Here is a 16,240-nt window from a genome sequence, read left to right as displayed (position 1 = left end):
ACCTAAAATGCAATGGGGGTTGAATAATTTTGATTGCAACTGTAAGTATATTTTATTGACATGTCCACAAACACAACCAGTCAAACGTTTGAGAGACACCCTCTAATTCACTTGAATGGGAAATTGTGTCAGAACTATTGACTTGTACTAAGATCATTTTTCCAATGTGATTCTAATGGAAGTGATAGGGACAACATTCTCAGTCCTCCTCCTGTGGAAAAATCCATTTTTATCATTTTACCTAATCCTTATATCAAAATAATCTGTATTGGCCAAGCATGTTTACACATAAAAATAATTTGACTCTCGTCTACTGACTCTAAATATTTATACAGAATAACATTCAGAAATATATACAAAGAAATACTATAAATGGGTGAAAGGTCTACAGTGCTGAGGTGGATTTTAATTAATGAAAGAACATGATGTTAAGATACATATAGTAGGTCATATATGAGGATTCAGCTGTCCTGAGTTAGTCAAATCAGGGGGGTATCTTCCAGAGTTACTGCTATATTGAAATTATTCATTATATATAAGTATGTGGGATGAAAGACATATCCTTAAATTGCAGAGTACATCATGTTTAAGAGGAGAAAACTGTGTCTCTCATATCTTACGCTACATATTACACTGTTTCAAGAGTGAAGATTCAGTAAGGGGTCAATGAGTTTGTCTGAAAACTGAATTTTGATAGTGCGCGCCCCTTCGTACAACGTGCGCGGACCTGTTCCCGGACGCACGGGGCGGCGCCGGCAATCCCGTTGTCCGCCATACTTGCACAGCAGCGCAGAGCTACGAACGCACTTACCGCAAAGGCTCCGGGAAACACTACTGCTTTTAATATAAAGGTAGGTCCTCTCAGTCTCTGCCGCAGCGAGAAACAGCGTCTCTAGAACATTGTTAACCGGCACACACCGTAAAAAAGCGTTTTTATTTCCCTTCCGCCCTCCGTTAAGTGATGATAACTTGTCCGGCTAATGTTAGCCCGCAGGCTGTGGTTAGCTTGGTTGGATTGTTCCCAGAAAAGCAGCAGCTAGCCACTTGTCTTTCTCTTCAGTCCCACCCTGAAGGAAAGGGTCGGCGCCAAGAAAAGTTGAGACCCATTGTTAAATAGAAATGCTTTTTTTTTCTTTTTCCCATTTATCACTTGGACTCGTTAACATGTTGAGCCGGTGAAGGGAAAAGCTGCCGGTATTCAGGGAGAGCAAGCCTTCACAGTCATGACATGTTACTGTTTCATCTGTACGGCAGCTGCATCAGCCTCCTGACTCTCCCGTGCTCTATAACGCTGCATAATATAAGCAACATTTGTAAATGTAACTTTATCTTCATAGCTAATTTTTTCCACCTAGAAAATATTAATTTAAGTTTTTGCACTGATTTCTAAAATAATCTGTGATTGATAACTTTGATGTGTCAGGGGAAAAAAATCTTGAGTTATGCATTTACTTATATTATATATACATATGTTATATAACTAAGTATTTTATTAATATTCTCCTATTTAATTCTGTAGTAGGTGACATTTAATCTTTGGATCAGACCTGCAGGAAGAGACTGGACAGATGGTGCTGTAGCCCTGCAGCTTGTTAGTGTTTAACATTGAAATTGATTTACTGTAAAGAAGGCCAGGCCAGACAGAACAGGTAAACTTAAGTGAGTCACACTCCAGCCTCCTGCACACTGTTTATGTGGATTTGAAGTTTCTAGCTTCCTGTCTTATTCAGTGTGCAGTATGCCTGTTATAAAGGCTGCTTTCCTCTCTCTCTCTCCCTTCAGGCTGGGTGGGGTGGGCCTTTCACACTGCCAGTGCAATCCTCAAATTTCTTTATGTTGGTGTTTTGCATGGCAACACATGATGAGGTTGCTTATATGTGTTTTTTTGCCAGTCCATCCTTAAATCTGGGGTCTTTTGAAGCTGTCTGAGCTACGGAAACTAAGGTGTCATACTTCCATCAGAAATTCTCAGCGGTTTATAAAACAGTAACATAAAAAATAACCCCATCGATTAAAGGCGACATCCTGCCTGCCAGCGTGACCTTTCTATAGGTCCACCTAAATAGAAGCACTGATTTTTCACCACAGTGACACAGGGTTTAATGCCAGCGGCGGTTACATAATGCCTTCACTCTCAAGTACCCCCTCCCCATCACCATCACCACTACCACCTCTCTTGTCATCACAAACAGCCTTGATCTAAACATTTTTTATTCTTGCAGATATTAGATTTGGTTATGCAAAACAGTGGAGTGCATTCTGGCATCAAAGGAGCATTCAATGAAATAAAAAAAGAGTCTGGACTCCTTTGCTGCAGTACCTAGTCATATGACCCATCATCTACCAGGTCTGTTTTGCAGTAGTAGAGGAGAAAAAGAAGAGAAGAAGTCGTGAAACGTAGCAGGGGACTCTCTTCTAATAAGCTCTATTTGAATTTCCATAGGAAAGTATATCATATAAAGTGAGATCTGATCACCAGCTGAGGTTCTAAAAAATGAATCCCCCCCTCATGTAGTCAGCAATCTTTGGTTCCTCCCTGCGCTCAGGTGACAGAATGTGCATGAACGGTGAAAACCAGGATGAAAAAAAGGGGTGAACATATGAGCAGACTATCCCCCCCTCCTGCTCAGGCACGTTTAGCGACTCTACACCGACAGCTCCTCAGGTGATGGAGTCGACCAGTGCCGCTCGTAGACATTCCTCTGACGCTGCTAGTTCGGGCAGGTTAGAAAAGTGAGACCTGTGAAGAAGGTATGCTGAGGCACACACAATGCAAACCGGGAGGAGGATGAACCCGGACAAAGTTTATCACAGCAGCCTTCACAGCTGTTGACAGGACTGTGATTGTTTGTAGAAGTAAAATACTCCACAGCTGGTTTACATCCAGATTAGAAAATGTCACTCGATTTAATAATAGAAATTGTATTTGCAATCATGTCTTAAAACCTTTCCAATCACTCACCACTCTGGTTGAGTGTGTGGTTGCTGGACGCGCTTCGGTCTCTCCACGGCTGCCGTCATAATGTAATGTAAACTGATGTCAAGTAGGCATTAAAGCATTATTACTTACTGAGGACTGTTAGGTTGATATGTGGGTAAAATTAGATCCTGCAGCTTTGTTTCACTGCAGCTTAATGTAAAATGTCTTCTGACCTACCTGCAGGTGTCACACACTTCCACGGTTCAGACGTATAGCTGCGTGTTTGGCGTGACACTGAAGGATTAAGCTAATTTACAAACGCCCAAAGAGATCCTTCATTTCCACATTAGAGCAAATTAGTGTTGTTTTTTTACGCAGAACGGCCCTTTTAGGTTTCTCCAGGTATAGCAGAGCTCAAAATGTTGCCGTAATTATTTAGAGTATCTGTGTTGCTGCACCAACATGATTGGAGATAAAGCAGCAGCGCTAAGGAGGTGTAGGAAGACGCCACTTTAATGATTCTCATGTCTCCACTGCATTGCTCAAGCGTCGGGGGGATTCTTTGGGCCTGTTGCTGCTGTTAAGTGTCGAGGGTGGGATGGCCTTAATGTGAATGTCAGTCTTTTTGGCATAAACAAAGCTCTTCCTGCTTTTGTTCATCGTCGAGTTTCTGGTAGAGGGATTTTTTATTTTTTTTCCCAACAAACCCTCCTTAGTAAGGAATGACCTCGCCATGAGGAAATACAGAAGGAAGAAACAAGGTTATTCCAGGGCTTCCAAGACATTAACTTTTTAGGCACTTAAATTGACCCAACACAGAAATTAAACGCTCTTAGTTCCATTTCACTGGGACTTCAGTGCTGTTGTCCCACATGTAGTAGTTCAGAAGTAGTTTAGCAGACATTGCTATTTTATCAATCAATCTTTATTTATATAGCGCCAAATCACAACAAAAGTCATCTCAAGGCACTTTACACATAGAGCAGGTCTAGACCGTACTCTTTAATTATTATATTATAGTTAGTTATTCAAATTTACATCTATAAAGGTTGAGCATGAAATTTAAATATAATAAGAGTGAGGTTTCTTGTGTCCTACGCCCCAAAATGTCGGGGGGGGGGGGGGTGTTAGATTGTCACTAAAACGAGAATAGCTGTCTGCCTTAAGTGAACCTTGTTAGGTAAGGCTAACCCAGTGTCGTTAATTTCAGGGCTAACCGTTTTCACTTTAATCAGCAGGTGACAAACAGGATGTAGGAACTTGACTGTGGGTCTCGAGGAGTTGTAGCATTTATTCACCGACAAAGAGCCTAAACTGTACACACTGCGCTGCTGTGTTTATATTTTTGCTGCTAACTTCATATTCTAGTTCCAGTTTCCAGGCTCACTGCCACCCCCACCCCCCTTCTCTCAACTGCACACAACCTACACACTGAACTATCCCATTCTGAGTTGGAAAAAATGCACTCGTTTCAAAGCGGTTTTCTAAATGTATTCATTTAACAGAATAGCTGACTAATGAAGACAGTATTTTTTTTAAATTTTTTACTCATCTGGAGCGGCAAGTAAATTCTTCTTCCACTTCTCCCTGATAAGTGACAAGCCTTAACCTGGAGCCCTGTATTCACTGTAGTTGTAAAGCAGTGTGTTGTACACTATTGTGAGCTTATAGCATTTAAAAAGCAGTGAAAGACTCAACTGTGTTTAGACAACTTCTCTAAAAAACAACATCCCTGCAGGTAATTTTTTTTCTCTCGTACCAAAGGAGCATGGTCCATTTCCAGTGATGTAAATACTGTCTGGAAGAGGCGGTGATGTTATTTCAGAGAAGCGTGCTCAGATGATATCACACTGCTGGGTTAAGTCAGCAGCTGCAGGAGCCTCATCAGCTGCAGATTCAGTCGGCTGCACGCTGCACTACAGCATTCCTTCACCAGCAGTATTGTTGTGGTCATCTGTTTGTCATCTGATTAACAACCTCTTTCCTCAGAGGCAAGCCTCCATTACGATCACAGGAAGAATTGTAGTTTACAGCCTTTTTTTTTTTTTAAATCCCTCTCTTACCCGCTGTCTTAGGCCATTTTCCCCACCTTTTCTCCTCATTCTCGTCTCCAGACATGGCTGAGGATGAGGTGACTCCAGAGCAGCTAGCAGCAATTGCTGCCGAAAATGAGGAGCCGGAGCCGGTGAACTACAAACCGCCAGCCCAGAAGAGTGTGAAAGAGATCCAGGAACTGGATAAGGATGATGAGAGCCTACGCAAATATAAGGAAGCCCTGCTTGGTGCCGGGGTTGCTGAAGTTGGTAATGCATTGCATGTGTGTGTGTGTGTGTGGGCAGGCAACTGAATGAGTAGTTCAAAGTAAGCAACTTGTTAAGTATATAGTTGTCACACTTTAAGTTGCATAGAACATTAATCCAACTTTCTGTAGGACATCATCTCTGATTTGATGAATTGGGAAAGATGATACCTGATTGGTCAGTAGAGTGTCATAGTATTAGAAGTATGAGGGGCAATATATGTGATGTATAATCTATTAAGGTCGGGGATTAGACTTTTCTTCTAATTGTCACTTGTTTCTCGTGAATTACAGCATAAATTTAGCACTTCAGCCTCTAAAAAGTAGTTAAAGTTGTAATCGTGAAGATTTTTATTGAATTAAATGTCTATTAAGTCACAATCTATGACTGAATAAGGTGACACGGTGGTGATTGAGTCTATGGCCTGTTGATTAAAGCTCTTATATTTGCAGAATTATGATTATTATGAGCCAGGTGTTGGTGCCGACGTGTTGGTGCCATTCATTCAAATTACAAGTCGTGCAGTTAGTGTTGTGTTTTCCAGAGAGAATAGGTGGAGCTAACACAACAGTCTCACTCTTCAATTGGCTTGTGGTAGCATGATGTCACACAGCAACATGTTTGGATGGGTAGGAGGGACGTTGAGTGAGATCCAAAAACACACCTGCAATTACCTCTTATCACCATAAACTACTGCCAAAGACAATCAAAAGGAGATCTTTAAGATTGTTTAAGGAAAACAATCTGAGAAGGAATAATCAGATGAAGTTTGTGAGGCTGTATCTCAGTGTTGTGTTTTGATGAAATAAACTTTCTACAGTATATGAGTTGTGTGAAGAAAAGTGTGATATTATACCATAAAATGTGCTGTTGCTGCTGTCATAAACTCTATTTTCTACTGACCCACAACACTAAGCTTGCTATCTTTTTCATCTAGTTAAAACATGAGAGCTGACACAGCTATTCCATGAACTAATCAGCAGATTGACAAAATTGCTCAATAGCTCGAGACGTTGGTCATGCCAAATATTTGCTGGTTTCAGTTTGCCCAATGAGAGGATTTACTACATATTAAATTGAGTATCTTGGACTTCTTTAGAATGCTGATTTGACAAAATGAGCTATTTCAAGACGTCATCTTGGGCTCTGAGAAATTGCAAACATTTTTCACTCTCTCTGATATTTCACATGGAGAAAAGATCAAGTTCAAGTTTATTTATATGTTATTCCAACTACATCTATTAAATACATGCAGCAGAACCAAATAGCGTTTCTCTGGACCAAAGTGCAAGAGAAAATATGATTGGCAGTTAAATTGATAATAAAAATAATATTTAGTTGCAGCTATAATAAAAATGTCTTCACTGTTTAGTGAAAGTAGCACCACAGCAGGTCTCAGAGGTTTCCAGATCATAGTGTTGCTTATATAAGACTGTCAGAGGGAGCAGTGTGAGTTCAGTCCACATACAGTCACGACAGCATGTGACCCAATATTTTCTAGTATGTTGAAGCCCTGATGGTCAGTATGTGGTCTCTGTGAGAACAGAAGAGGTCTCTTCACTGGGACTGGGAATAAAGTGAAGTTTAATTAATGCAGAGGCTGTCCCAACTACAGCAGGGCTGTCCTCATTTCAGCTCCTCTAAACTCACACACACACTCCAGCACACACATCTGGTGCAGTCTTGTTGGAAGTGTCTGAGCCTGGCCTAAGCTGTGTGCATGTGGGGTGGTGGGGTTATTATTAAATAATACCCCTCACAAAGTGCACCGCTGCAAATATTTTATATGTATTCAAACAGCTGGGTTAACATGTTGAGCCACTGCTACTAATCTGTTGTCAAAACACACACACGCACACACACACCACACAGAGTAATAGGCTAACATGCCAACGGTCTCAGAAAGCTGTCTGGAGTTGGACTTAGTGTTTTTTGTGCACTTAATCCTTTTTTAAAAGAACTCTTGTCCCAAATTCCTCCCCAAATTAAATATGTAGAACTTAGTGGCATCTAGTTGTGATTTTGCAGATTGCAACCAAATATAGATGCCCCCCCACCAAGCCTGTAGGACAGGGGTGTCCAAACTATGCCATACAGGTTTTCATTCCAACCAAGCAGGAGCACACCAGGCTTGACTCATTTAATCAACTGATCTCAGTCTTCAGACAGTTGATTGAACCTGTTATGGAATAGTTTGGACATACCTCCTGTAGGAGAACCTACGTTGACCCCGAAACTTGCTAAATGCAAAAGGCTTTTCTCTATAGCTAGTGTTTGGTTTGTCCATTCTGTGCTACTGTAGAAACATGGCGGCGCCACATGGTGGGCTGTGGATGATGACCCACTCCCTATGTAGATATATTATATATCATTCATAAGTAACAAAAACATAATGATTCTTATTTTAAAACACTAATTAGAAGATACTTTTGGATATCATGTTCCATTTATGCCAAGTCCGTTCTGTGGACTTACATCCTGCCTGGGATAACAGAAGGTCTGCTCGAGCTCAAATTTGCTATAATAATTGAGCAGTTGGGTCTCCAAGACTGTGTTAAGAGCATATATTGACCAACTTATCAGAGTGAACTCAAATGCATCAGTTTAGGACAAATTTGTGCAGAGATCTCCAGATTGATTTGACGAGCCGTCAACAACCATTAGACCCCGCCTCTTCTTTTAACCAACATTAAAGATGCATGCCGCCACTTCCTCTACCGAGTGTGTAACATCATGCTATTCACAGACAGAGAGACAAAATAGAAAATCAATATTATATTGTAGTGGGCCGCCACAAATGAATGAATGTTTAATAAGGAGCAGTAAATATACAATGTTTAAAATCAAACATCTGTTTTTGAAAATGTCTTGTTTTTTCATCCTGTTTCAGATCCCACCTCTCCCAACGTCCAGGTGACCCGGATGTCTCTGATGTGTGAAAGCGCCCCAGACCCTCTCATCCTGGACCTGCAAGGTGAGTCCCTGTTTACGCTGTTTGATGCAGCAAAGAAGGAGATGACCTGCTTGCATGATAACTTACATGTGTGCCTTTTGTCCTTAATAAAAAAGGTAAGTTGTAACCGGGCATGCTCAGTTCATTAGACTATAAGTGGTCAAAAGCAGCTGTTCCGGATCTGAAAATTCATAGTTGAAGCTGAGAAACGACAGCATGTTCTTCCCCCACATTCTCCAGATATAGTTTCAATACAGAGAAGCTGTCTTCTGTATCTCTGTCCTCATTCTACAGCTGCTTTCACAACACTAGTAACTATATTTGTCGCAGTCAAATATAGAATCACTGCTGACCCCCGCCATTGGCTCTGCTGTTTTAAATTTTTCGTCCAACACACTCCTTTCAAATCCAACTGCGAACGTTCCAAGCTGCTCTGAGCAAGAGCTGCACGAGGCTGCGTTCACGATATTCTCAGCGATGATCCAGTTGTTACGACTCCCGACTCTGGATCCGCTCGTGCCCCCAGATGGCTTAGATACGAATCCACACAGAACATTCTGTGCCGCATCTCCTCTTTCCCTCTATCAGTCCAGCTTTCCCTGCTGTCTCAGCTCAAAACTAACTGCCCCCTCTGTAAATACAATTAAAACGATTTGATTGATTACTGGGTTTCCATTCCATATCCCCACCAGTAATAGCTTTTTTTCAGCTGTTGAAATCTGGCCACATTCTCATCAAGTATTTGGTTTGAATTATACGTAGAAAATACCCCAAAAAACACAATATTCAGATCATCATGGGACACTTAAATTTCTTATATGCACTAAAGGCTTTAAGAGTCAGATTCTCAAAGCTAGATGTTGGTGTTGGAAAAGAGACATGAACAAGTGGAAAAGGAGACTGAAAATATTTGAAGGGTTATCAGATTCTTACTTCTTATTAGTTGTATTTAGATATGCAGAAGGTTCTTGCTGTAGAGAGTGAATATTCACATCAGTAATCATTGCAGGGCTTTTATATTGTATTTTATTATATTTGATCATACAGGACATTCAATAAACTGGTACCTCAGTTTGTGTATGGCCAGTATTCCCCAAAAATGCAATAATGAAGTCTTTATGTTAAATAAAGACAAGGATATGAATGGTGTTTGATTGTCGTGTTTGGGTGAAATGCATCTTTAAGTTGCATGTGAAGTTCCAGTTAAAGCCTGCTGAGGATGAGTCATACTAACATTGATCACTGCCAGGAAAGTGAGCTTCAGCTTGTATGTACCAGCCGTGTCTGATGTCGGGACCCTCGGGAAGAGGAGAACACACAACACATCCTCTGCTCAGCTGGAGGCTCACAGTCACATCAACAGCCTGTTTTTAGAGGCTTGGGAACTTGGGAATCCCAATGTGGAGGCTGCCAAATATTTCAGTTTTTTTTTTAATGGAATAGAAAAGGAAATTCTGGTTTATGAATTTGTTGTTATCATGTTTAGAGTTTGTGGCGTTTCTCTCTATAATTGACATTTTATATACATTCAGAAGCAGTAGATAAACAGTAAATAAGTGGTTTATAACACACTGTAACTCCTACTGTGAGCACCCATAACTGAATTAGGGTTACAACCAAAGATTATTTTTCATTATTGATTAATTTGCTGCTTATCATCTTGATTAATTATGGTGTATAAATCCTTAGAAAACCCAGTAATAAAGCCCATGATATACGCTACAATGAAAGGTACAGAAATATCATTAAGTGACTTGTTTTATCCAACCAACTGTCCCAAAACTAACAATGTTCAATTAACTCTCACGTAAGAACGAGAAAAGCAGCAAAGTAGAACTCAAAACCATCAAATATTTAAATTGTATTTAAGTAATCGTTTTGAATAATTGTTGCGGCTCTTAATGTGGTGCTGGTAAAACATCTATTCTACTGTATTGTAAAAATATAGAAAAATGTCTTAATAGGAGAAGTTATAATAGGGGACGATTTCGACAATTAACAATTAGCCTACCAATTAAAAACCTTGTTAGTTTTGAGAATGATTAACATTTAATATAACAGTTGCATGCCATCAAAAACAAAAACAGCATGTTTCTCACTGATACAGTGTTGAATATATACAGATCAAGAGGGTGTGTGTGTGTGTGTGTGTGTGTGTGTGTGTGTGTGTGTGTGTGTGTGTGTGTGTGTGTGTGTGTGTGTGTGTGTGTGCGTGCGTGCGTGCGTGCGTGCGTGCGTGCGTGCGTGCGTGCGTGCGTGCGTGCGTGCGTGCGTGCGTGCGTGCGTGCGTGCGTGCGTGCGTGCGTGTGTTGCTCTTAATGGTGATTCAGTCCACTCAGTTATAGCAAGCAGCAGTCACAAATCTCCAGCCAGAATTAAATACTTTAACATCACAGTGCCTCATCCATCATTGATGCTTATCACTTATAGTTAATCAATCGTTTAATCAAAACATCAATCAGCCCAGATTGTTCCCTTGTATTTAAAGATGATGGCGTGCTTTCCTGTTGCTCATCATAAAATGTTTCCAAATTGAAACAAGAAATAATAAAAGACTGAGTCATCATATAGTAGTGTATATGAGCTGTGGTCATGTAAAGTAGGCAGTTTGAAACACTTCCATCTGTCTTATAGAAAGTATCTTAGTGCTCAAACCATAAAGAATTTAACTGGAAGCTTTCTCAAATATAAAATATTGCCTTGGTTGGATTGTGTCTTTGATTCTCCCAATGATTAAATCATTGTGACTGATGAACTGAGTATTGATACTTGTGCATTTTGTTCTCTTTTGGTTTCTAACAGGAGACCTGGAAGCCTTTAAGAAGCAGGCCTTTGTGCTGAAGGAGGGAGTGGAATACAAAATAAAGATCAGCTTTAAGGTGAGAGCTGCTCTAGCTACAGTTATATATACAGGGAATAAGACTTATCATTATCTGTCCCTATTATTTGTTGTAGTTATGAAAATACACCAGTTGGAGGTGATTGATGAACTGGAGATTGATGCTATTATTATCAGATCACAGATATAGGCTGCCCAATATTACCAAGCTGACAATCCATGAGTGTGACATAGTTTAGAAAAGTAAATTCATTACGCTTCTTTCACACATGCTGTTCCACCAGGACATTCTCAGTATATTTGTTGGTTTAAAAAAAAAAAGTTAAAGCATTGAATTGAATTTCTTCAAAGAATGTATTCCATTTAATTTACAAAGGTCTTGAGTATTTTTTTCTCGACTGCTGCAGACAGCTGCATTAACAGGCTGTTATAGACGTTGTACATCTATAAAGTGAGACTAGGGTGACAGTGGATGGTGCTGCAGAAAGCTGTTGCAAACACTGTCACTACTACTAGCTACAGTAGACGACACTCATCCACTCATGTGGCAGTCATTTCTTTAAATAATGGAAGTCTATGGGAGCCATTTCTTTAATCTGACACTACAAAAAAACAAAAAAACCCTGGAAATCAATCTTGTTACTCATCAGTGACATATCCAATACTGTTATAATCCCCCCCCCAAACCAATTTCAATTTGCATTCAGTAAATTTGAAATAACCACCTTTTCATGTGGCATCAAACAAATAAAATGTGCCAGTAAAAAATATTAGGGTACAAAGGTTAATCAATCCATCAATGTTCTGTCAGTCTCGGCCAAGGTCATGTTTTTTATTGGTAGAAATTGTTAACAGCTGGGAGATACTGACAAAAATGGGATATGAATGTCAGTAAATTATTAAATAATTGTACACCTTAGTGTCTCTACTGGCTTAATGTCATTGTCTGGACTTTGTGTTTGTGAAAAAGGTATTAAAGTATTAAACTGCAGAAACTCAGAGTCCACAACTTATCTATAAAACTCTTATAATGGCAGCACTTGTTCGACAACATTTTCCTGTTTAAAGCTGTGTATTTATTTTTTCTGATAAATATTAGTCTTGTTTTTTATCTTGAAGAATCCCCTAATAGATTTCAAAATAACATGTTGTACTTTTGGGACATTAGTCACAGTCATGTGTTATTATACAACAGAGTATTCTCAACTTCCAGTCCTCCACAGAAGCTTTAGAAAACTTTGAGGGCAGTTTGAACTGGAGCCCGCTGTTATCACTCAAACTTCTGCTTGCTTGTGGGTTTTTGTCTCTGCAGGTGAACAGGGAGATTGTTTCAGGCCTGAAGTATGTGCAGCAGACATACAGGAAAGGAATGAAGAGTGAGTGAACAAACACTAACACTAACACATCACTTCTTCCTCTGAACGCTCAACATCTGACAAATTCTGAGCTGCTTCCAGTCAAGTCTGACACTGAGGATGTGAGAATACTGGAAACAGCTTTTCATTATCACCCTACATCAATTATATATATATATATATATATATATATATATATATAAATATACTAAAAGACAACAAGAAAACAAAATGCACAACAGCCTTTCTTACAAAATTTAAGATATGTAAGGATTTGACGTCCACATTCATCTTTTTTTCTTTGTGTCTTTGTGCACAGTTGACAAATCGGATTACATGGTGGGCAGCTACGGCCTCGTCCCGACGAATACGACTTCCTGACCACGGTGGAGGAGGCCCCGAAGGGCGTGCTGGCCCGCGGCAACTACGTCATCAAATCCAAGTTTACCGACGACGACAAGCACGACCACCTGAGCTGGGAGTGGAACCTCAACATCAAGAAAGACTGGAAAGACTAAAAAAAAAAACTAAAAAAAACAAGGGAAAAAAAGAGGCCTTTGTGTCGGGGGGGGCCGAGGGAAATCCCTCAGCCTCCATGTGTTCCTCAGCACCCCTCCCATTTCCCCTTACTCATCCCCCCTCAAACACACACACACGCCTGCTCCCGCGCCCCACGTTTCTGCCTTGTTTGTTTTTACTCTGTTGTGCATTTCATGCTCTCATGCCTTACTTCACACCTTCGCTGTCTTAACACCCCAGCGTACATCCTCGGCCACCCCTCTCTGTCCGCATCAGTAGCATCAGCGGTAGCAGCAGCCCCCCCCACCTCCACCCTACTCCCACAGCCTCCACTCGCCCGTCCGTCCATCCATCCATCACCATCCTCCTTAAAGTTTCATCGGTTGCACACCTGCTCACCAACCTGCCATCCTCACTCACTCACTCACTCACTCACCGAGCTGTGCCATGTAGCACCTTACTCCCCCCCACCCCCCCCCCCCCCCGCCATCCCCTCCTCCTCCCTCCCCCACTCAGCCTTCATTCGTTTCTTTTGACCCAGTCGTTCGCTGCTTGAAGAGATTAACCCCCCCCCCGCCCGCTCGCCTTCCACCTCTCCAGAATGGTGTCTTCCTCTCAGTATGAAGTACATGTGGGAAAAAAAGCAACTGTACAATCAACTTTTGTTTGCCTTTTTTTTTATATAATTGTATCAATGGTTGTGTATTGTGACTGTATTCACATCACTGTTAATCAGCTGTTGTGTTCATAGCAGGCCCCACCACATCCACCTGCTCCTCCTCCACCCTCTCCCCTACCTCCTTCGCTCACATCCAGCATTCCTTTGCTTGCCTACTTGCTTGCTGTCTTTTGATATAATTACCAATACCTGCCTTGTATTAAAAAAAAAAAAAGAATTCATTCAGAGCTGCTCTACAGCGCCTCCCTCCCTTTCCCTAAATGTATTCACCCACTCCCCCTTTCAAACGGGGGCTGGGGGCCAAAGTGAACAAGGGAGTAAAAATAGTATAAGGGTAAAAAAAAAAACAAAGGAAAAAAAAAAGCTGCCTTACGTATCAACTTAACTTCATAATGTCTGTCCTGTCGCCCCCCCCCCCCCGGAGGAGGACAGGACAGGACAGGAGCTCTGCAGAAATTTTAGCATGCCTTGTGTGTCATTGGCTGTCAGGTAGTCTGTATATGAAAGGGCTCACTCTCGCTATCAACTAATAACCATCTGTAGCCCTGTTGTAGTGGAGACTGTTTATACAGGTTACTCAGATACAGCTGTGCACACGCCCACTGCACCACCACCGCACCTACTTCCCCCCCCCCCCAAAAAAATAAATAAATAAATAAACACGTCTTGTAGTTGCAGGGGACTGAATGTTAAGAATAGGAGAGGGAGAAAAAAAAAGATACCAAACCCTGTTATAGAAAAAAAAAGAATCAGTATTGGTGAATCTTGGCACTTGTTCCTTTCAGCCATGAGGCCTTACCACCAACTATGATCATGTAGAGGAAAAAAACAGCAACAAATGTTTCAAATTGCCTTTTTTTTTTGTTTGTTTGTTGTTTTTGTTTTTTGTTGTGTTGTTCCCCTTTTTGCCTTAATGTACATCATTCTTCCCACCCAACCCCCTCACCTCCCACACCCCTCTTTCCCTTGTTCAGATCGCTTCAAACTCGTAGGCTGCAGTCAGGAGATGCGGGGTGTGTAGGAGAGAAGAAGTAGCACCAGATAAAGCACAGGAGGAGGCTGAGTCAGGCACCGTCTGCTGCTGCCGCCACCGGAGACCTCGGCGGTGTCTGAGCTCAGCCGTTAGAACTTCCAAAGCTGGTAGCGAAGAGAAAACTGACAGAACTTCAGCCTTTTTGTTTTTTGTTTTTTTTAGTTTTTTAAATATTTTTACCCAGTGACCCTCTCAGACGCACACAACAGCGACATAAACTGTCAGAGAAATGTCTGACCAGAGAAACGCACGCTCTAGTATGTAATGAGAGAGGAGGGTTTTTAAAACTGACCAGTTAACACTAAATTGAAATCGACTCGTACTGTAAAAGAACATATGGATGTAAAACTGTTTTTGGTTTTTTTCTTCTTCTGATGTTGAAAAGTATGTATTCCTGCTCCATACATTCCTTCACATTGTACAGTTTCTATGAAAACGCTGGCATGCTGGTGGGGTTGTATATTCTATCATCATTTGTGATTGCTCTTCTCGGTCAATAAAGATTTTGCTCAACTTGGCCTCTAACATGTGCGCTGGTTTGACCTGAACACTGGGTGGGGGGGAATCACTCATAATTAAGATGCCTTCCAGACATGTTAATGCTCTGCTTTGAATAATTTGTAATGTCTTACATCCTCAAAATGACAGCTCCTCCCTCAATGAAAAATCAAGCAAGTATAATATAAGAAGTTCAACTGTTGGACACATGATGTCTCCTACTTCACTGAAAAGTCTATTCTCAATATTTGTACGCTCAACTTGCATACTGGATTGTGATTGGCTCAAAACTAGTGATGTCATACATCAGACTCATAGAAAGACGCTTTAAAGTTTAAGGCCTAAATTTTAAGGTGAACACACTTCTTAAGCAGATGAATGTAAAAGTGTAAAGATAAGCAAAACACATTTTTGAGTGTAGGAGATGTCGTGTTGAAATTTCAGGAAAGCGATACTCTCGATGTCTAAAGATCAAAGGGTTTATTGACAGAGCAAAGAACCGAATGCACAGCCGTGTTCAGCTGCAGACCCAATCTACTTCGCTCGGGAGCTCCATAGAAAATATGTAGAATGTATATTTACAATCCCTTATATTCAACTGCAGTTTGGGTGCTGATTCTTGCAAATGTATTGGTTAGTTCTCGTTACTATGGTTCTTTTTGGGGATCAGCCAATCAGCTATGGGCTTGTCATACATTTTGGCAGTTTTCTTTGAAAAAGTCTAGAATTCTTATTCTATCTTTTTGTCTATCGCCTTTTAAAATAGCTATGTGTCTGGAGTTGCTTCCTGCAGAGGCGCTTACTGCTGCACTTGGGCTTCTTGTTAAACGGTCTCTTCACACCTGCAGCTCCGTACTAGTTCCACTCAAGACGGTGATCTGCCCTTTTGCACTTTCGATAACTCAGTATTCACATTTTTGACCATCTGCTAATACGTCTTTTTGGCCTAAGTATGAACTTTCATAACTGCATTACCACGTCAACACCTGCACTGACAGTGATTAACTTGGGTAAAGTTAGAAAGAGATTGGCAGATTCGAACTTCAGCGATGAATAGCTCACAAACGAAACATTGTTAAAACATAAAAAATGCCTCTTTCCTATCGTGGTAAGGTAGACTATTGACTACAAACTCATTTTTGCC

At 40.9% G+C, this 16,240-nt stretch overlaps 2 protein-coding genes across 2 annotated transcripts in view; one reads left to right on the top strand and one right to left on the bottom strand.

Annotated features, from left to right (window-relative positions):
* The first annotated feature begins 775 nt into the window (after positions 1-775).
* On the top strand, positions 776-14,197 carry LOC133989244 (rho GDP-dissociation inhibitor 1-like). Its single transcript, XM_062428127.1, is given in 7 exon segments — positions 776-851; positions 5,035-5,223; positions 8,111-8,194; positions 10,976-11,052; positions 12,325-12,388; positions 12,687-12,716; positions 12,719-14,197. Coding segments are annotated over 6 exon segments (609 nt in total). The 5' UTR covers positions 776-851; positions 5,035-5,036; the 3' UTR covers positions 12,886-14,197.
* Positions 1,755-16,240, bottom strand: part of ppp1r12c (protein phosphatase 1, regulatory subunit 12C) — a 110,549-nt gene continuing 96,063 nt past the window's right edge. The window contains exon 19 of the mRNA XM_062428125.1: positions 1,755-1,768. Coding sequence (XP_062284109.1) covers positions 1,767-1,768 — 2 coding nt within the window. The 3' untranslated portion in view covers positions 1,755-1,766. The remainder of the gene's footprint in view (positions 1,769-16,240) is intronic.

Source organism: Scomber scombrus, chromosome 2, assembly GCF_963691925.1.
Source record: "Scomber scombrus chromosome 2, fScoSco1.1, whole genome shotgun sequence".
NCBI lineage: Eukaryota > Metazoa > Chordata > Actinopteri > Scombriformes > Scombridae > Scomber > Scomber scombrus.
Note: the sequence above shows the minus strand (reverse complement) of the source record. Positions and strands in the feature narration are given on the sequence as shown.